We start from the raw sequence: 20,822 nt of genomic DNA, 5'->3' as shown, positions 1-20,822 counted from the left end.
CTCATGCATGCCAGGCAAGCATTTCAGCAACCGAGCACATCCCCAGCCAGTGTAGACTGAGTAATATATGTGCATAGCTCACATTTCATGTACTCACATACTGGTAGCTTTGGAGTGTTGCCGAGATGGTTTCTCTGTGTGCCTTGGCTGTCCTACGACCTGCTATGTAGACCAGGCTGGCCTTCAACTCCCAGAGATCTGCTTGCCTCTGCCCCCTGAGTGCTAACGTTAAAGGTGTCACCACTACTGCCCAGCAATTTCAAGAGTTCTTATCCTTCCTACGTCTTTCCCTGTGCTTACTATTTTATGTTTCTTTGTTGTTTGAAAATTGACTGAGCCTTCTTGCTGATACCACAGTACCAAAACTCTGAAGTGAGTGATGTACCGTGTTACAGGGGAGTTCTGGGTGCTCCCCTGTGCCCTGCAGCCTGTTCCCCTCCTAGAGAGAAGCAGCTTCACCCAGCCTCAGTACCGCCACCTGCTCCTCCAGTCGGTGCACATAGGAGAAGTTGGTTGCTGTCCTGTGAATTGGATCATGAAGAGGCCACTCTCCTTGAAGAGCATAGCGTGTCAGCGGGTCTGGTTTAGTTGGGGTGTGATGTTAAGCTAATTTTATGGAAATGACACGCTATGGAAAGTTAAGCATGTATCTTAATTTTTTTCATATTTTATTTATTTATTATGTATACAATCTTCTGCATGCCAGGAGAGGGCACCAGATCTCATTCAAGGTGGTTGTGAGCCACGATGTAGCTGCTGGGAATTGAACTCAGGACCTCTGGAAGAACAGTCGGTGCTCTTAACTGCTGAGCCATCTCTCCAGCCCCCTGCTTGTATCTTAATTTAAAGGAAAAGAGTTGGGACAAATATGAAGCTATAAGTGATGTGGGCTGTGATGTGTCTCTGGGGATGTATGGATAATTGGTCATGGTGGGTTTCCCACATTCAAATATTTCTTGTGTTTTTCTTGTGCAGGAATCATGGCCCAAGTAGCAATGTCCACACTGCCTGCGGAAGATGAGGAGTCCTCAGAGAGCAGAATGGTGGTGACATTCCTCATGTCTGCCCTGGAGTCCATGGTGAGACACTGGGAGTCTTGTTCATAGCTGGATAGGATTGGGCTTCTAGAAAAAAAAATGCTTGTGTTTCTGTGAAACAAACAAACAAATAAATAAATTACTGTTGCAATGCTGGAGATTAAACTTAGAGCCTTGTGTGCTAGGCCAGCATTCTATGCTGAGCTGTACACGTAGGCCTCTTTAGTTTTTTTGAGGGCAGCTGACCTTACACTTTTTCATCATTTTGTTTCAGTTTCTCCAAAATGCTAGGATTCTAGTGGGCAAGCACTCTACCAACTCCCACTCCAGGTTTTGGACTTCCAAGTCATAATTCATTACTATGTTTTAGAACTTTATTGTACTGGGACTCAAGCTAGGCATGGCTTCCAGCATTGTGCCCTACACATTCCTGGCCCTGAAGTTCTGAAAAATACTTACTCTCACTGCAGTGGCCTTAGGAGAGTCAATCTGAATCTGAGTGAAACCGCAGCATTTTTGGAAACTGAGGCAGGAGGATCTTGTGTTCTAGCACAAATTGGGCAATGTAATGACCCCTGTTTCAGTATAGCAAGAAAAACTCCAAAGGAGCAGAAAAACTTAGGAGTGGCATTTCATAGTGGCTGCCATGAATCGGTTTCAGAGCTCCTCTCAGGATGGTGGTGCTAATTCCCCAGCTACTATTCACCTGGCATCACTGCCTCACCGTGTCTAGAGGCTCAGTTCTCAGGGTGTAGCGGCAGCTGACCTTTGAACCCTGCCCTCCCTCAGCCCTTGAAAGTGCAAGTCTGCACAGCTGAGCTTGTTTTTGAGGAATCGAACCTTAGACCTTCAAGTGTTCGCTGCTTTTATTCATCTTTTTGTTTCGTTTTGATTTTGAGGCAGGGTTTCTCTGTATGACAGCTCTCACTGTTTTGTATACCAGGATCATCTCTAACAATATTGAGGTGGTTTTAAGTGTTAGATTTTTAGATTAATCTAGAAAGAAATGGTGCTTTTAAACAGCTACATGTAATATAACTTGGCCTGTTTCCGTTTCAGTGTAAAGAGCTGGCCAAGTCCAAGGCTGAGGTGGCCTGCATCGCTGTGTATGAGACGGACGTGTTTGTTGTTGGAACTGAAAGAGGACGTGCTTTTGTCAATACCAGAAAAGATTTCCAAAAAGATTTTGTAAAATATTGTAAGTGGAGTGTTTTTATCTTGTGGACTTTATTCATTTGAAGTGGAGTTTGTAAATTTTAAATACAATTATTTGTAGATAAGCCCTCTCAAACCTTTAAGAGTAAGTTATGCCAGAAAAAGAAGACCCTTCTGACGTGTTTCTAGGTGTGGGTCAAGACAAGGCACGGAGGTGGCCGCATAGAAGGAAGTGAGGAAGGTGCTGGTGGCTGTCCGCGGGGCTGCCGAGTGCATTTGCTGCAGGAGTGGACAAAGCTGATCATCTCTGCAAGACAAAAGACCAAGCTGCAGAGATCGGGTTAGGGAAAGCCTAAGGCGCCAGGCCTGTAAAGGGACAGACACTGGCTTAGGTTTTTTTTTTTAGATTTATTTGTTTATTATGTATACAGTATTCTGTCCGCATGTATTCCTGCAGGCCAGAAGAGGGCACCAGATATCATTACGGTTGTGAGCCATCATGTGGTTGCTGGGAATTGAACTCAGGACCTCTGGAAGACCAGCCTAATATTCTTTTTTTCCAGACAGGGTTTGTCTGTGGCTGTCCTGAAACTCACTTTGTAGACCAGGCTGGTCTCAAACTCACAGAGAACCACCTGCCTCTGCCTCCCTAGTGCTGGGATTAAAGGCATGCACCACCAACGCCCAGCCAGCCTAGTGTTCTTAACCTCTGAGCCATCTCTCCAGTTTAGGGTTTTTAAATTTTATTATATTATTATTATTATTTGATTTTGGCTTTTCTTTTTCTTTTTTTTTTTTTTTTTTGGTTTTTCAAGACAGGGTTTCTTTGTGGCTTTGGAGGCTGTCCTGGAACTTGCTCTTATAGACCAGACTGGCCTTGAACTCACAGAGATCTGCCTGTTTCTGCCTCCTGAGTGCTGGAATTAAAGATGTACGCCACCACTGCCCGACTCTGGCTTAGGTTTTTAATAGGGCTCCTTGGTCTCCCTTTACCCCTCCTGTTTCTGTTTAGACAACAACCTCTAAGCCTTCCCCGTTGTTTCTCTTCGAATCATCTTCTAGGTAGAAGAATCTGGCATCTCAGGGCTTGCCTACCTTCGTTACCCCTTCCTGCTCTTGCAGGACACGGTTATGACCTCCAGCTGCTTCATGGTAGAGTCTGTGGGGTTTAGGTCCAAGAGAAAGATCTTACATGGTGGCTCTTGGGGCAGGTTCAGGTGTGGCAGCATTGTGGTGGGCAGTGGGTCTCAGTCTCCGTCTTCAGGACCAACGGTAGCAGTGGAGGGAGTGAGAAGAATGCTAGAGATTAGTGCATGTAGTCTGATGAGGGCACTTTTCCCACCAAGTCCTGTGTCCTCCTAGCAATCAGGCAGGCTGGTCTCGAGTTGAGTCCAGGATCTATTTTCAGGCACTTTGATAGCTGTTGGGGTGACTATTGTGAAGCCCCTTCCATGTGGCTTGTAGAGAAGAACTTTAGCCATCATTTGAAAACAATAGTGGGTCTGTCTCTTTGGGCTGCAGGTAGACTCTGCAGTGTTGAACTAAGCTAAAGTCATGATGTCCTATTATCAAGGTAGCATTTTTCTTATCAAGAAGAAAATCATTAGAGAGAAATAGTTGCTTAAATAGTATCTCATATGAATTTAAGCCTAATGTCCAGGGAATGTGATTCCTTGAACTATTAAAGAAACACGCCCAAGGGTGGAGGGCTATAGAGATGCCCTGTCTTGAAAAACGAGACAAGACAAAACAAACCGTGCCAGTCATCCTACTCCTTGGCTGTGCTTTTCCTGCTGGTGTGATAGAGACCACACAGGTAGCCAGTGTTATCACATTTATACTTTTTACTGTCAAGGTCATTTGAGGATCCTGGTCCACAGGATCAAATTGGGCTTGAGAGAGCCTCTGTCTCCTTTTAACAGTTCTTCCATCTATGTGAGGAAAGTCAAAGGCCTCGCTTGACCGTGGCTCAACTGGAATTCATGGAGGGAAATTTTCTTCTGTTTTGACCCTCCTCTTTGTAGACTGGACACCAGGTAGAGCTCACCAGGTAGGGTCTCCATGACCTCTCTGAATAAGACAACAGATGACTCTCCACAATTTTTTGTTTGCTTTTTCACCCAGGGTTTCTCTGTAAACCTCTAGCTGTTCTGGAACTCATTCTGTAAATCAGGCTGGCTTCAAAAGAGACCCGCCTGCCTCTGCCTACCGAGTGCTGGGATTAAAGGTGTGCACCACTGCCTGGCTGTGACTACCCACAGTTATAGAACATTTTGAGAGATGCCCTAGTCCACAGACCTATTTAGCTTTGGAAGGCAAGGGAAAAAATAGTCTCCCTTTTGATCCCTCTGACCATGTTAATATAGCCTCTAAATATGGCTGTTGAACACCCAGAAGGAATTCCACCAGTCTGGTTGTTTAACTTCAGTGAAGTATTTAGATAAAGCTTGAACAAAAATGAAACAAATAACCTTTGGTTCTATAAGCCAGTCCTTGTAATTGTTACTGAAGAGTAGACCGATACTCTGCTGATTTAAGCAGAGGTTTCACATCAGTGTTTTGAACTTTGACCTTTTGTATATCTTCTATAACTTGTTAAGACTCTTGTAATTTGCTAGGTTTCCCAGCTTTCTTTTCTGGAAAAGCATCTGCCATCTCGTTGGACAAATAGCATTAACAATGAGCACTGGGCAGTCCTGGCTGTGATGGTTTTTTTACAGGTCGCTACAGCTGACAGTTGTTTGGCTTGGAAGGCAGTGCTCTGGGGCACCACCTTAATAAAGGCACATTGAACCAGACTGCAGAAATGATAAATCAGTAGTACCTGTGTGCGTGCTTGCTGTTAGGCTATGTTCCCAGGCAAACTTAACAGAAAACACGGGCAATCTTTATAAAGTACATAGAGTGATCCACCAAAACCCTGCTTTAGGTTCTGAATGGGTGGGAGTGACAGGTTTGTTCCTCTGTAAACCTGAACCTAGCTAGTGGTTTACACTGTGAGTCCGGTGACAGCTGGCTGGACCCAAAGCACCTGTCTGACCTTTTTACAGCCAGCGTAGATTTTCCCAGATGATTCTTTTTTTTCCTAAGATTCGTTTATTATATATACTATGTTCTGCTTACATGTATGCCTGCAGGCCAGAAGAGGGCCAGATCTCATCATTACAGATGTGGTGGCTGGGAATTGAACTCAGGACCTTTGGAAGAGCAGCCACTGCTCTTAACCTCTGAGCCACCTCTCCAGGCCCCCCCCCCCCCCCCGATGATTCTTGATAGCTGTTGGGTCTTGCATTGGGAATGGGGTTGATAAGCTTTCAGTCTAATTTTATAAGGTCATGAGTAAGTGGCACTGTCTCAGTTACTGCGTTTTTTTGTTTTTGGATTATTTGTTTTGTTTGTTTTTGCTGTGATGAAATACCATTACCAAGACAACTTATACTAAGAAGCATTTAACTGGGGGATTGCTTAGTGTTTCAGAGGGTTAGTTCATGGTCTACATGGCAGGGAGTGTTGCAGCATGCACTGGAGTAGTAGCTGAGAGCTCACATCTGATCTGCAAGCTGCAGGCAGAGAGACAGACAGACTGACTGAGACAGACTGAGACTGGTCCTGGGCCTGACATGAACCTAGCGTGGGCTTTTGCAACTGGAAAGCCCACCCCTAGTGACACACCTCCTCCGATATGGCCACACTTCCTAATTCTTCCCAGACAGTTCCACCAGTTGGGGAGTAAACATTCAATCATATGACCTTATGGGGCCATTCTCATTCAAACGACCACAGGTAGCAAACAACCATGATCAAAAGGAGGTTCAAACTAATATAAATACATGCCTTTACCAATGTCTAATCTGAGACCTGACCAGACTTGGGGTGACCAACTGCTTGGAAGCCTGTCACACCCTGTCTTATCTTTAGGCTGTGGTAATGGATATGGCGTGTCCGAACTGCAAGGGAGCCATCCATGGAGTATTGGGTCCTTACCTCTGAGGGTCCAGTTCTGCCCAGTGTGTGAGAATGCGGCTGAGGGGCAACCTTTGAAGAATCTTGGAACTAGTTTGCCCTATTTGCAGAGAGATAGAGAAGAAAGAATCTAAGTCTTGAGTAGGGGTTGCTCATTCCCTACCTGTATCCTCTTGTCCATTTGGATGGACATGACCAGCCTGTCCCAGGGAGAGGCCAGACTCAGTAGGATTACCATACCTACCCACACAGGTCTCTGCCATCTCCTAGTTTTCCTCCTTTAGTCTTTCTTAGGGATCATATTGTGGTCTTGTCTCTTGGCCATGAGGACTCAGATCCAGGTCTCCTTTAACTCTGTTTTCCAAGATACTCATGATACCACCAGTGCTCAAAACACTTGATTATGGCACACAAGCTCTGACAGGCATTAGAATGCCCATTTCCCAAGTTCGCTAAGCACATGCTCTGATAAGACATTGCTATTGATCAGTGGTTCACCCAGTTTTGTAGAACTGGAGACAGCCAGATGTAGAAAGGGAGGCAGGTGGACTCCAGCCAGTTGGCCCATTGTACACATGACTCAGGGTATACTTGAGAAGCTCAGAATTTGGGCTCCATCACTCTACTTCAGAAATTCCCCAAGTTCTCTGCAGAAATCCCCAAGAGAGAAGAACCAGGGCCCAATTGCAGTCAGATCACAGCAAAACCAAAGTCAGTGGTGTCCAATGTCTGGGATTCACTCATTGTCTTCTGGGCTCCAAAGGTCTTGGGCAGCTCTGTTTCTCCGGCTCTGCCATCCACAGCACATGTAGCTTAGCTTCAGCCAGCTTCCCTCCCATCCTTACCGGTGCCATCCTTGGTGATCACACCTCAGTATTGGTGTTTCCTGCAGCTGTTACGTCATCAAAGACAGCGTCTTGTTGGAAACTCACACATACCGAGTTCAGCTTTAACCCCATCTAACCCTGAGGAAACACTTCCCAAAAGGTTTCACCCCAGTGATGCTGGCTTCTTCTTAACCAGTGTTAATTTCTCAGTTCCTGCTAGCCAGCATCGATTGTCCCAGTAAAGCAAAGGTTTCACTCGGTGGTGAATCCCAGCTGATTTCTTCAACTCCAGCTGACCAGAACCACAGATTCTTTTGTTGTTTCCCTGAGACAGGGCTTCCCTGTGTGTAGTCCTGGCTGTCCTGGAACTCACTCTGTAGACCAGGCTGGCCTCAAATCTCATAGATCCATCTGCCTCTGCCTCCTGAGTGCTGGGATTAAAGGTATGTGTCACCATGCCTATCGAACCACAGATTCTTAATTCAAAAAACACCACATAAATTCCCTGGTAGAGATTCCAAGGGACCTTCCAATTTCCATCTGAAACTTCACATGCTGGAACTAGCAGCCCATTTTCAGCCACTGCTAACAGGCAGGGTTTGGTCCTCCATCACAGGTTTTTCTCTGGGTCCCAACACATTCTTATCTGATATCCAGATGGGCAGGCTGAAGGCCTTTTGAGGTGACATCTGGTAGTTTCAGAGCCGTGACATGGCTTGGGTCTAGTGTCATCCAACTGGAACAAGTTACACACAGCTCATGCGTCCTTTTAGACTTGGCCATCAAGCTTTCAGGCACGCACTGAACCTGCATTTGGGCCACTGGTACTCTGCCCATTTTCAGCAGAAATGACTCTTAAGATCCATACCTCACTGCATAGCCATGAAGCCAAGGGTTCATGGTTGCAACAAGTAGAGCCTGTAACATAGGAAGTAGTTACAGAGGCTGAATTCTCACGGGGAGAGGTCTGAAGCTGTCTCTGGTGTGAGGGAGGGTTACTGCCCTCTTCTGTCTGGGTATCTCTTGGCTGTTGTGACCAGGCCAAGGGCAGGCCCAGTGGTTGGTTTCAGAGTTGAAAGGGCAGTGTTGGAAACTAAAACGAGATAGTGCACATCCCCTAGGAGGATCACTCCAGGTGCTTAGAACAGTGGCCTGACTTGAAGTCACCAGACTAACTAACCCCCTTACTCTTCTCCTGAGAACAGAAAAGTGACAGCCCTTTACATTCGCAGCTGGAGAAACCGAAGGCTACGAGTCTAGGCTGGGCATTTTATAGGATCCCAGGTCCTCCCTTTCCCCGCCTCCCCAGTGTGCTGGGATTGCAGGAGCACTGGAGATTGAGCCCGGAGCTTCATGCATGATTGGCAAGGGCCAAATTAGCTATATTCCCAGCCCTCTTTTCTTGGGATACAGTCTCGAATAACATTCCTGGCTAAAGATTTATTTATTTTCGTTTTATGTGCATGTGTGTTCTTGTTTACATACCACATGCATGCACCACCCACAAAGGCCAGAAGAGAGCATTGCGGTTTCAGAGGGTTTTCAGCTATCATGTGGGTGCTGGGAATTCAGCCTGTATCCTCAGTTTTCTTGCCTCAACCTTCCCAAGTGCTGGGATTACAGGTACAAGCCACCCCACCCAGCTAAGTTTTTACTTTATTTTTGTTACCATCATTTATCTCTCTAAATTTTTGTTTTTAAATTTTCTTGTCACTTGAATTTTTATAACAAATTACGTTAGAATATACTGCCTGGGGCATGGTGGGTCATGCCTGTAAAGTCAGCACTTAGAAGACTGAGACAGAGGGACCACTGAGACTTCAAGACCCTTGGTGGCTCCGTAGGCTACACTGAGGCAAAGCTAGGTGGTTAGTGGTACCTTATCTTCAAAAGGAAAGGGAGGCAGGAGGGAGGCAGGCTGGGAGAAAAAGGCATACTGGAAACACTCTTACTAAAGGCCAAGTAATGAGGTGACTGTGCTGGCTAGTTTGTGTCGGCTTGACACTGACCAGTTCCCGGGGAAGATTGTGCCCTGTGGTCATGTCTGTAGGAGCATTTCCTTCATTGATGATTAATGTGGAAGGCTTCAGCCCACTGTCGGTGATGCCTCCCCTGAGCAAGGGGCTCTGGGTTGTATATGAAAGCAGGCAGAGAGGCAGGTGGATCTCTGTGAGCTCCGAGCCCAGTGTGGTCTACAAAGCAAGTTCCAGGACGGAGTCCAAAGTTGCAGAGAGAGAGCCCTGTCTGGACAGCCACCTCCTCAGCCCCCCCAAAACAGGCAGGCAGAGAAGCTAGTGAGCATTGACCCTCCATGGCCACTGCTATGATGACCCTTGGTGACGAGCTGTGAGCTGTAAGCCCATAAGTTCTTTCTTCCCAGCGGTGTTCATTGCAGCAACATGAAAGCAGGCTGGGATAAGTGGATATGAGCCTTTGCACCCCTGATTATTTTACAGGCGTTGAAGAAGAAGAAAAGGCCGCAGAGATGCATAAGATGAAATCTGCAACCCCAGCGAATCGGATGAGCGTGGATGCTGTAGAAATTGAAACACTCAGAAAAACGGTGGAGGATTACTTCTGTTTTTGCTATGGTAAAAGCACAACACCTGAAGTTGAGAAAAGTGCATTACACAATGTTATTTTCTTCTAAAAAATTGTGCTTGCGTGTACACACATGTGCATTGGTGGAGGTGGTTCACCTTCTCCTTTATGTGGATTGGGGGATTGAACTCAGGTTCGTACACAGTTACTGTCTCTTCCACTGGGCAGCTTTCCTAGCCAGTAAAACACATTAAAAAAAATATTTTAGTTATTTATTTATTGTGTATACAGTCTTCTGCCTGCATGCCAGCAGAGGGCACCAGATCTCACTCAAGGTGGTTGTGAGCCACCATGTGGTTGCCGGGAATTGAACTCAGGGCCTCTGGAAGAACAGTCGGTGCTCTTAACTGCTGAGCCATCTCTGCAGCCCAGTAAAACACATTTTTAAGTGGTGGATTTTGTAATTGATTTGACACTCATATAACACATTTTTACATATTGAGTAGATTAATTTGTGAATTTAAGAATTCAGAAAACTGTGTAACTTATTTATTTTTATCGTTATTGGGCTGGCATGGTGGCATGTGAATTTCAGGCCAGTCTAGATGGTCTACATGGTGAGAGCCTATCTCAGAAGACAGAAAGAAAAGAAATCAGCTACAAATTTTATTGTTCTTATTGCTCATTTGTGGGAGGGGTGTGCATGCATGTCCTGGTGTGCATGAGGAGATCAGAGGACAACTTTGAGGAGTCAGGCCTCCCACATTATGTGAGTTCCGTGTTCAAACTCCGGCAACAAGGCTTGTGTGGCCCGGTCCTTCACCCTTTGAGCCATTCCACTGGCCTGAGGCTTCCTTGGTTTTGACATGAATGCTGGCCCTCACTCTCTCTGCACCACCACTCTGCATTGGTCCCGTCATTTGGTACAACAGATTGTACTGTCATCATCATAGCTTATTTTGGTCTAGGGTTGAACCCAGAACCTCACTAAGAAATCATTTGACAACTGAGGTGCACTCCATCTTTACCCCAGTTTTTTATTTTTATTATAAGACAGTGTCTCAGTGATTCTGACGCTGGCTTTGATCTCTCTTCAGCCCAGGCAGTCTTTGAACTTTCTTTCATCCTCCTGCCTCAACCTTGCACTTCGTTGGGCTTGTGGACACCACACTGGCTATCGTGAGGCAGGCTGTGTGGACTTTGTGTCCTGGCCCTTTGGATATTAGTGCTTCAGAGTGCTACCTGAAACACTCTTTTAAGTTACTGTAAAGTCAGATACTGTGGGAAAAGTCAGAATGCTGCTTACTGGTTTTTGGAAAGCTCGTTTTATTTTGTTGTGTTGTTGTTTTTATTTATTTGGTTTTCTATTTCTACCAGGGAGTTCTAGGATTTTTGAGCTCGGGTCCTTGGGCCTGGCAGCAAACCACTCTCACCTGCTGAGCTGTCTTGTCAACCCACCTTTATGTTGAACTTTTTCTAGTGGTCTGACTTGTTTCACCTCATGTGTGTCTGTGGAGGCCAGAAGGGCCTGTTGGGTCCCTTGTAACTGGTCTAGCAGATGGTGATGGGCAGTATGTTGTAAATATTAGATTAAGATGTGTTACAGTTAGCCGGGTGTTGGTGGCGCTCGCCTTTAATCCCAGCACTCTGGAGGCAGAGGCAGGCGGATCTCTGAGTTTGAGACCAGCCTGGTCTACAAAGCTACACAGAGAAACCCTGTCTCAAAAAAAAATGTGTTACATTCATTTATGCTGTGGAATATTGTTTAATGATGCAATGATGTGTTCTTTCATGTTGTATTTGTTTAGTTCTGTAAAGCTAGGCAGAAGAGGCATAGGTGGGGCTACCAGGCCGAGAGAATAAATAGGAGAAATCTAGACTGAAGAGAGAGGAGTAAGGATTAAGAAAAGGAAAGGAAGGAGAGGAGTATGCCAGGGGCCAGCCACCCAGCCACACAGCCACCCAACCACACAGCCACACAGCCACACAGCCACACAGCCAGTCATGGAATAAGACAAAAAGAAAGACATATAGAATAAAGAAAGATAAGAAGCCCAGAGGCAAAATGCAGTTAAAGTGAAATGAGATAATTTAAATTAGAAAAGATTGCTAAAAACAAGTCAAGGTAAGGCTGAGTATTCATAAGTAAGAATAAGTCTGTATTTATTTGGGAGCTCGGGTCCTCTGAAAGAGCAGTGCTCCTGCTGACTTCATCTTTTTTATTTATTTATTTATTTTTTTTTGGTGTCTTGAGACAGGTGTTCTCTGTGTTTAGCTCTGGCTGGCTGTCCTGGAACTCCCTTTGTTGAGCAGGCTAACCTCAAACTCACAGAGATCCGCCTGCCCCTCCTCTTGATTAAAGGCATTTCCTTTTTGAGACAGGTCTTACAGAATCTGGAGCTCACTGATTGCGTGGACTGGGTAGCCGGTGAACCCCAGATTCCTTTTATTCACCACTGGAATTACAATTAGCCTACCCTGCTCCACTTTTTTTGTGGGTGCTGGAGATCCAAATTTGGGTCTTCATGGTTAAATGGTCATCGCTTTACATACTGAGTTATCTTCCCAGCTGTAGTGATTCATTTTTCAATGGTGACGATGGGGTCATGATAATTCCATGTCTTCCTCCCACAGGGAAAGCTTTAGGCAAATCCACAGTGGTCCCTGTGCCGTATGAGAAGATGCTACGTGACCAGTCGGCTGTGGTGGTACAGGGGCTTCCTGAGGGCGTTGCCTTCAAGCACCCTGAACATTACGATCTTGCAACCTTGAAGTGGATCTTGGAGAACAAGGCGGGGATTTCATTCATCATTAAGAGGTGAGGTGCCGTCTCCTGTGTCTTCACACAGTTAGTATGAATCTGTAGTTGTTTGATTCAGATGCTGTTTGTGTTGATGCTTATTCGAGTCTTGTTTTCATACATGGCTTCATGTTTATTTTCATGCAGACCTTTCCTTGAGCCGAAGAAACACCTCGGTGAGTACATTCTGTTGTTTACACATTAGCCTGTGGATTCTTGATTCTCTTTTTTGGTTTTCTTTAAGTTTGTGATGTAAGACTTTTTTCTTTTGATTTTTTTTGAGACAGGGTTTCTCTTTGTAGCTTTGTAGACCAGGCTGGCTTTGAACTCACAAAGATCCGCCTGCCTCTGTCACCTGAGTGCTGGGATTAAAGGCATGCACTAGCACCGCCTGGCTGGTAGTTTTTTACTTTTTATGTGTTGGCACCACATATGCTTCTGTGTACTTATGTATTTGTGCAGATGCCAGAGCTAGTTGATACTGGGTTATTCCATCATCATCCTCAACCTTATGTTTGGGACAGGGTCTCTCACGGACTCTGGTGCTCCCCAACTTGCTGGTGAAAACTCTGGGCTCTGCCTGCTTCAGCTTCAGCTTCTTTTGAGGATACAGGGAATCCAAACTTTGCTTGTGTTACAGATCCAAACTTTTCCATGCTTGTGCTACAGATCCTTAAGCTACTGAACCATCTCCTTAGTGCATACAGAAATTTAAATTTATTTCATGGCAGGGAGGGCATATGTGCATCGCACAAGGTAGAGATCAGAGGTCATCTTGCAGGAGTTAGTTTTGTCCATTATATGAATTTCTAGGGACCAAATTTGGGTTGTCAGGCTTAGCAGCAAGTGCTGTCTGTCATTCGTGAGCTGCCTCACAGGGCCCAGTCTTAACATTTAGACGAAATGGCTTTTCTTCTTCTGTGCATGTTCTCTGGATGTCTGTTTTCTTGACTGGGAGGTGATTGAGTCCACAGTGCTTGCTCACCATGCATGCTGGTCTGTTGTATTGCAAAAAAGAGGGAAAACATCACCAGACCTTGGCGTGGACATTTGCCTTGCAAGTAATACAGCTTTTTAGCTCCTGGATCCAGGTCTGCAGACCATTTCCAGTGGTGCTAGGAACCTAGCATTAGCGCTAGTCAAATAAATGCTCTACTGAGCGGCACCTCCCAGACCTACAGTCTATTTTGGGTTTGCATATTGCAAAAATGTAAAGACACAAATTTGTTTTGTATCTGGGTCTCTAGCATTCTAGGAGCAATCAGTAAAGAGTGCACTCACGCTCTGTGTTGTCTTGGTAAGTTTGCTGGAAGTCAGCTGACCCTGACTGTCTTTCAGTGTTTCCTTCATGCAGATGTGTGAGTGGAGAAAGTGTCCCTATCCTTCCTGCCACAGTGTGCCTTTGCTTCTTCACTCTGGTCTGGTTAGGGTTAGCACCGAATACTAGTGTCTAAAGTATATGTCACCCTGATGTCCATGTTAGGACTCCATGCTGCTCTCTGTGTTAGGCGAGCATTCCTCTTTGACCATTAAGGGGGAAGGCATTAGTGTGTGTGGTCCTTTTTAAGACTGGAAAAGAAGCAGGGTTGTGGCATAGGTGTGAAATCCCAGCACTCAGGTAGCTGAAGCAGGAGGATGGAAAGTTTGAGGCCAGCACTGACTTCATAAAGAAAAGTTCAGGGCGGGGTGGTGGTAGCACACACCTTTAATCCCAGCACCTGGGAGGCAGAGACAGGCGGATCTCTGTGAGTTCAAGGCCAGCCTGGTCTACAGAGGGATTTCCAGGACAGCCTCCAAAACAATACAGAGAAACCCTGTCTTTCCCATAACCCCCCCCCCCCAAAATCATTCAGGGTTAGATTATGGGCACAAAAGTGGCACAAACAGCTTGCCAGACTGCAAGTAAAAGGTACATGCTACCAGGCCTGATGACCTGAGTTACATCCCTGGGACCCAGGCAAATAAGCTGCATATGTTAGAGTGCATTTTTAATGCCTTTGCCTTCGTTCGCTGTGAAATGAAGGCCGAGGCAGAAAAATGTGGAAGTCCATAACAAGCCCCGTAGTCCTGAGTACATAGGGCAGCAGAAAAAAATAGGAGAGAGATCCTGCCTCAGCAAGGTGTCCGCCGGCTCCCATTGTGAGATGCACTTGGACACGTGTGTGTACACACATGCACTGTGAGTGACTTGGAGCTTGTGTTTGTGTTCATTGTGGAATGGCTGTGCTAGCTAAGGAGTGTCCCTTATACTCTGTGGGCTTTTGTTATGCGTGACCATTTTTGTGATCAGTCTTTTACTTAAAATAGTGGAAATAGTCAACTAAATTATTGAGCTAATTAAATTTTCATCCTTGCAATCAATCACAACGTCTGAGCATGTTAAGCACATGGTGTGTCAGTGACTAACATATCCAATCCCTATATTTTTATTTTGTGTGTGTTGTGTATATGTGTGTTTGTCTCTGTGTATGGGTGCATCTAGGTGTGTGTACACACATGTGGAAGTCACAGGTTAACAAACAAGTCCTCTATTGCGTTACACTTTAAAAAAAATAATTGTATTTATTTATTTTGGGTTTGGTCTGGGTACATGTATACCACCGCATGTGTAGGCCAGAGGGCCTTATTTATTTGTTTGTTTATGTTTATTTATCTGGAAGCTTATTTAGAGACACTTTTGTTCTATAAAGTTAAGATCCTCATGTTATAATCTCCTGGGGAACAGAAACTAAGTCTGTAGACCAAGCTGGATTTGAATTCTTTTTTTTTTTTTTTAATTTAACTTTATTTTGTATGTTGGTGAGAAGGTATCACATTCCCTGGAACTGGAGTTACGGACAGTTGTGAGCTGCCATGTGGGTGGTGGGAATTGAACTCAGGTCCTCTGGAAGAACAGCCAGTTCTCTTAACTGCTGAGCCATCTCTCCAGCCCCTGGATTTGAATTCTTAGAGATCTGTCTGCCTCTGCCTCCTGAGTACTGGGATTAAAGCCATGTGCTACCATGCCTGACTAAAATACATTTGTTTATTTAGTTTTTATAAACAAAGTGTCTAACTTATTCTCTGATATGGGGGTTGGTCTGGTTTCTTGTTTTCTTTCTGACAGACTACTATGGCATCTGGTGACCTTTGCTCATGGTCCTTCTGCCTTAGAACAGGGCATCAGTTCCTTTGGACCCGGGGTTTTGGATCGTTGTGAGCCATCATATAGGTGTTGGGAACCAAACCCAGGTCCTACAAGAGCAGCAACTGCTCTTAACCATTAAGCCATATCTCCAGCCCCAGCATTTCTATATTTTTACATGAATAGAAAGATAATGTGTGTTTTGTTTGGTTTCTTGTTTTGAAATTACCTATGCTTTGTATTAATAGTTGATTCTTATTCTACTGTTGTATGCATATCCTCCCGTGCCCCCACTAAACACACTTTAAAAATACTGGAAACAGGCCTCTTTGTGTAGCGAGGGATTCACAGAAATCTGCATGCTTCTGCTTCCCCCCAACCCTTTCCCCCTGGATCTTGCTCTGTAGACCAGGCTGGCCTCGAACTCACAGAGATCCGCCTGCCTCTGCCTCCCGAATGCTGGGATCAAGGGTCTGTGCCACCCACAGCTGACAGTTCCTTTAATTGCAGTATGATTTGACATTTATAGTATGGCACAGGCTGGCAACTGATCGTTAGCTGTGAACACTTCCATTGTACCCCAAACCCCTGCTGAGGTAGACCCTCAGACCTCCAGTAGGGTCACACCCGCATCAACATTCTTACTGTGCGCCAGCCAAGAAATATCAGCCCACTGACAATAAGTGTGTGTGTGTGTGTGTGTGTGTGTGTGTGTGTAATGAAAAGAGGATGAAGGAGTTTAGAGGCTATGTTTGTACGTCTCTCGAAGTTTCTCCTCTAGGTCCTCCCAACCCCACCTCAAATTCCCCACAAGCCAGATCATATATGGTAGCCTATGCCTGTAATCCTGGCACTGTGTGAGGTGAGAGATTGTCACAAGTTGAAGGCCAGCCTGAGTTACATAATTCTAGCTACAAAGTGCAAAAACAGCAATAACAAAAGGAGCTGGAGTGGGCTTCGTGGCGGTGCACACCTATAAATCCAGCAGTTGGGAGTTTACACAGAGAAACCCTGGCTCAAAAAGAACAAACAAACAAACAAGAAAGGTGGGGACCGTTTGGGAATATTAAAATATTAACCCTACCTGCAACTGGCTTTTGTTTGTAGGTGGTCGGGTGATGGCATCGGAGACTGAGCGAACCATCCTGTCTCCCAGTGGAAGGTAACAGCCCTCACCAGCTCTGTAGTGCCACGTGCCCCAGCTTTGCCAAAATAGCAGACAGCCTCGTGCCACACATCCAGAGTGCAGCGTACACTTGAGTACCTAGTGGTAAAAACACAGATTGTGTTTTTGAGACAAATCCTTACTTTCTAGTCGCCCAGGATTGTGTCACACTGGACTAATCCTGTCTGAGGCTCCCAAGTGCTGGCATTACAGGTGTGTGGCACCAGGAATTTATGTTTGACTCAGGAGTTGTGCACAGTGGTACTTCTTATGTAAGGCTGGACATCGGGGAGGCTGTTGGCTATAGTTCGAGTCGCTCTCAAAGTTGCATCCCATGATCCAAGTTTCTTCCTCCTTTCAGTTGTGGCCCCATCAAAGTGAAAACTGAACCCACTGAAGACTCTGGTATGTACTGGAACTCTTAGAGTTTATTATAAAAATACAGTATTTCCCTTAGTTGAGGAGGTTCTGTTTTGAGTCGGTAGTTATGTCTTGTTATGCTGACCAGACAGGCCTCTCATGAGCCCTCTGCCTCGGCATGTATCACTCTACCCAGTTTCATTGTAGGAGGGGCCCCTACAGATTTATTTACAATTAATAAGTTTTGTGCATGTGCCTGTGTGTAATTGTGGTATATTTGTATGCATGGGTTGGGGGGGAGGTTGTATGCCTGTGCATGCTTCAAGGCCAGAAGAGGGCATCTGGTGTCTCCTGCTCTAGCTGGTCCTTTGAGAACCCGGGCCTGCTGTCTTAGAAGATCAGCCCCCTTGTCATTGCCTCCCTCAGAGCTGAGGTTACAGGCATTGGCCGGTTTGGTCCACCTGTTATGCTAGCTCGGAGTACTCTAAGCTCTGGTGCTTAGATTGGGTAGAAAGTATTCCCAAACCACTGAGCTGTCTCTCCAGCTCCCTCACTGTGGTTTTGATTTGTAGTTTCCTCATGGCAGGGGAAGCTGAATATTTTTTTCATGCACTCATTAGCCATTCCTGTGTCTTTGATTACATTTTTATTTAAATGCTGTTATTGTTTTATCGTGTGTGTGTGTGTGTGTGTGTGTGAGAGAGAGAGAGAGAGAGAGAGAGAGAGAGAGAGAGAGAGAGAGAGAGAGAGAGAGAGAGAGAGAGATTGCGAGAGACAACAGCGGGTGAGGGAGGGAGAGAGCGGATCCAGGCAGGCGTGTGCTATGGTGTGCCTGTTGAGATCGGACAGCAGCCTCCAGTGTTGGTGTGAGACATGTTGCTGTCTGTTAGTTTCTAGGGCTTCTCTGCCTTCCATCTCAAGAGACAGAGCTGGTATTTGAGACACTTACCATCATGTCCAACTTCACATGGGCTCTGGGGATACAATCTCCAGTCTTTATGCTGTGAGATTGACTCAGTGAGTCCCTTCCCTAGCTCTTGTTTTCTCTATTTTTAACCTGTGGTTATTGATTTTTTCCCCCCAGTTGTCAGAAGTTCTGTGCATCTTTTGGATACAAGTCAGAAATCTGGTCTTGCAAATGTTTCTTATATCCTGGGCTTGGTCTTTTTATTTTCTTTTATGGTATCTTTGAAACTCAAAAAATAAATGTGGTTTTCAAGATTGTAGGGGTTTCTTGCCGGGCGGTGGTGGCGCACGCCTTTAATCCAGCACTCGGGAGGCAGAAGCAGGCGGATCTCTATGAGTTCGAGGCCAGGCTGGACCGACAACCTCCAAAACAATACAGAGAAACCCTGTCTCGTAAAACCAAAAAAAAAAAAAAAAAAGATTGTAGGGGTTTCTTTTTGATTTTAGATTTTTAAACATGTTTTACTCTTGGATTTTCTTTCTTTTTTTCTTTGTCTTTTCCTTTTTTGAGACAGGATCCTCTATGTAGCCCTGGTTATCCTGGAACTCTTTATGTAGACCCTTACACACACACACTCACACTCACACTTACGCACACACACTCCTAAATATAACCTTCTCAGGGTTAGGGTTAGGGTTAGGGTCAGTCTGTACAATGTTACATATGTGTATGTTTTTGCAGAGAAGACTATTTCTTTCTAATCTCAGTATTCCTTAGTTGCCTGTAGTTCTTTGTATAGAGTTGAAATCTCATGGGTTTTAAATTTTTTAAATTTAATTTTCAAAGTTAGCACTCAAGGTGGTGGGTTTTTCTGTGGCATATATTTTTTTAATAAAATAATTTTTAAAGCTGTAAAGGTGCTGTACTCAGGAGGCAGACAGCCTGGTCTACAGAGCAAATTTTAGGACAACCAGGGATGTACAGAGATACCCTGTCTCAAGCAAACAAAAAATGTTTTTTAAAATTTTTGGTTAAAAAATTGTGTGATGTCTGGAGAGATGACTCAGCGGTTAAGAACACTGGCTGCTCTTCCAGAGGACCCAGGTTCAATTCCCAGTACTCACAGAGCAGCTGAACTGTAACTCTAGTTTCAAGGCATTCAACAGCCTCTCCTTACACAGATACACATGCAGGCAAAACGCCAATGCACATAAGACAAAATGATTAAAATTGTATATTTGTGTGTGTCTGTGTGTGTGTGTCTGTGTGTGTGTGTGTTGTAATTAAAGGTATGTCTCTCTGAACCAGACACAAGATTTATTTTTATTTTCTTTTTACCTAGAAATATTTGTCCAGCCTAAAGTCAACAAAGCTTTGCAGTTAGGTTTCTTCTTAGTGTTTATAATGTTAGCTCTTAGGGTTGGTCTGTGGGATGGTGAGGCTGTTGTTAGCACGCTGAGAGGTCAGAGCTTAAACCACTCAGCTTATTTGGATGTTGAAGACCCTTCCTGCTCTACTGAGGGACTTGAGTCTCTGTCAGAGGTAGCGGAATTAACTCTCCTTCCCCATCTTAAGAGCAGCCGGTCAGCCCTATGCCACTGGTACCCTGTGTTCTAAAAGTTTCCTTTGTCTTTCTGACTGGGCAAGATGTGGTATCCGTGCTTTTCTTCCTCTTATGTTTTCCCATAGAGCTAATTGATTTTTACTGTGAAGTTTGTTCAGGTTGGTCAGTTGGGTCTGTCTGTGTGTCTGTCAGTTGCTGAAACCTTGACCTGGTTTGGGCTGCAGATGCTTTCCTCCAACCTCTCCCTAATAAGCATCTGCCCTTCAGAGTCTCTAAATGTGTGAGGATTGGGTATACAGTGCCCTGGAACTGTGACCTACTGGCGCCTTCACTTGTTTTGTAGGCATTTCTCTGGAAATGGCCGCTGTGACGGTAAAGGAGGAGTCAGAAGACCCTGATTACTATCAGTGTAACATTCAAGGTAACAACTGATTAACGCAGTCTTTTCTTCCCGACACTCGCTGGCGGCCTTCAGCTCGCTGAGCAGATCCCCTTCTTTGCCACGGTGCGTGTTCCTAGTCTCCATTACAGTCAGGCGAGCTCTGTCCACATGCGTGTCTTCACTTGTACAGTCAGTCTGGTTCATCTTAGCAGTTAGCTGTGGCCTGGGGGCCCATGCTTGCATTCTCGGCACTCTCGAGGGAGACCTTGCTGCACACACACAAAGATGTCAGTGACTGCTTCAGGGCGTGCCGTGTGACTTTCACAAAGTTGTGGTTTGCACTTGCCTGGTAGACTTGATTTGTTTTTTAAAGTGATAACCTTATTGGGTGTGGAGTAGTCTACAAATGCCCAGAATATTTCATGGCGTTTAAGTGTGCAAATACCTGTGTATGTGTATTGTTGAGTTTCAGTGACAGTCATTTAAACAAAAAGTGGGGGTAGGGTGCCTGCATATATGGAGGTGAAAGGTCAGCTAGGAGTTGGTTCTTTCCTTACACTGTGCGGCTCCTGGGGATTGAACTCAGATCCTTAGACTTGGTGGCTGGTGCCTTTACCCCCTAACCCATCTTGTGGGCCCCTCATTTATGTTGTCTGTAGTTAGTTTTGTACAGTTATGACTGTGATATAGGATTTAAAGCTGAGACAATCATGAAGATTGTTTTTATGGTTTTCGAGGTAAAATGTTCAGAGTAGTTAGACTTGGTTGTTAGTTTGCTCATGTGTATGTACATAAAGGTAGACTGATGTTTCAAATAGAATATCCCTACTTTTAAAATTTCTTCATTGTCATTTTTATTGCCTGCCGTGAGTATAAGTCCCCCATGCCCCTCCCCCCCATGTGTACACATACTCTTAACACCCACACTTGGAAGGTGACATTTTGTTTATTTGGTATTTTTTTCAAATCGTCTCTTATGTAGCTCTGGATGTCCTGG

The 20,822-nt window shown here is 45.1% G+C and overlaps 1 protein-coding gene across 11 annotated transcripts in view; it reads left to right on the top strand.

Moving 5' to 3' along the window:
* Gtf2i (general transcription factor IIi) overlaps nucleotides 1-20,822 on the top strand; it is a 79,357-nt gene that overhangs the window by 16,289 nt on the left and 42,246 nt on the right. For 8 of the 11 annotated variants that reach the window (XM_040731412.1, XM_040731414.1, XM_040731411.1 and 5 more), the window contains exons 2-9: nucleotides 976-1,079; nucleotides 2,097-2,235; nucleotides 9,439-9,573; nucleotides 12,158-12,341; nucleotides 12,471-12,499; nucleotides 16,555-16,609; nucleotides 16,974-17,017; nucleotides 19,787-19,864. In XM_040731412.1, coding sequence (XP_040587346.1) covers nucleotides 981-1,079; nucleotides 2,097-2,235; nucleotides 9,439-9,573; nucleotides 12,158-12,341; nucleotides 12,471-12,499; nucleotides 16,555-16,609; nucleotides 16,974-17,017; nucleotides 19,787-19,864 — 763 coding nt within the window. In that variant the 5' untranslated portion in view covers nucleotides 976-980. The remainder of the gene's footprint in view (nucleotides 1-975; nucleotides 1,080-2,096; nucleotides 2,236-9,438; nucleotides 9,574-12,157; nucleotides 12,342-12,470; nucleotides 12,500-16,554; nucleotides 16,610-16,973; nucleotides 17,018-19,786; nucleotides 19,865-20,822) is intronic. The other 3 variants (XM_040731416.1, XM_040731419.1, XM_040731418.1) reach the window with 1 other exon arrangement.

This window comes from Mesocricetus auratus, unplaced genomic scaffold (assembly GCF_017639785.1).
Source record: "Mesocricetus auratus isolate SY011 unplaced genomic scaffold, BCM_Maur_2.0 Super-Scaffold_100025, whole genome shotgun sequence".
Classification (NCBI taxonomy): Eukaryota; Metazoa; Chordata; class Mammalia; order Rodentia; family Cricetidae; genus Mesocricetus; species Mesocricetus auratus.
The sequence above is the reverse complement of the archived record's forward strand: the minus strand, read 5'-3'. Positions and strand labels throughout refer to the sequence as shown.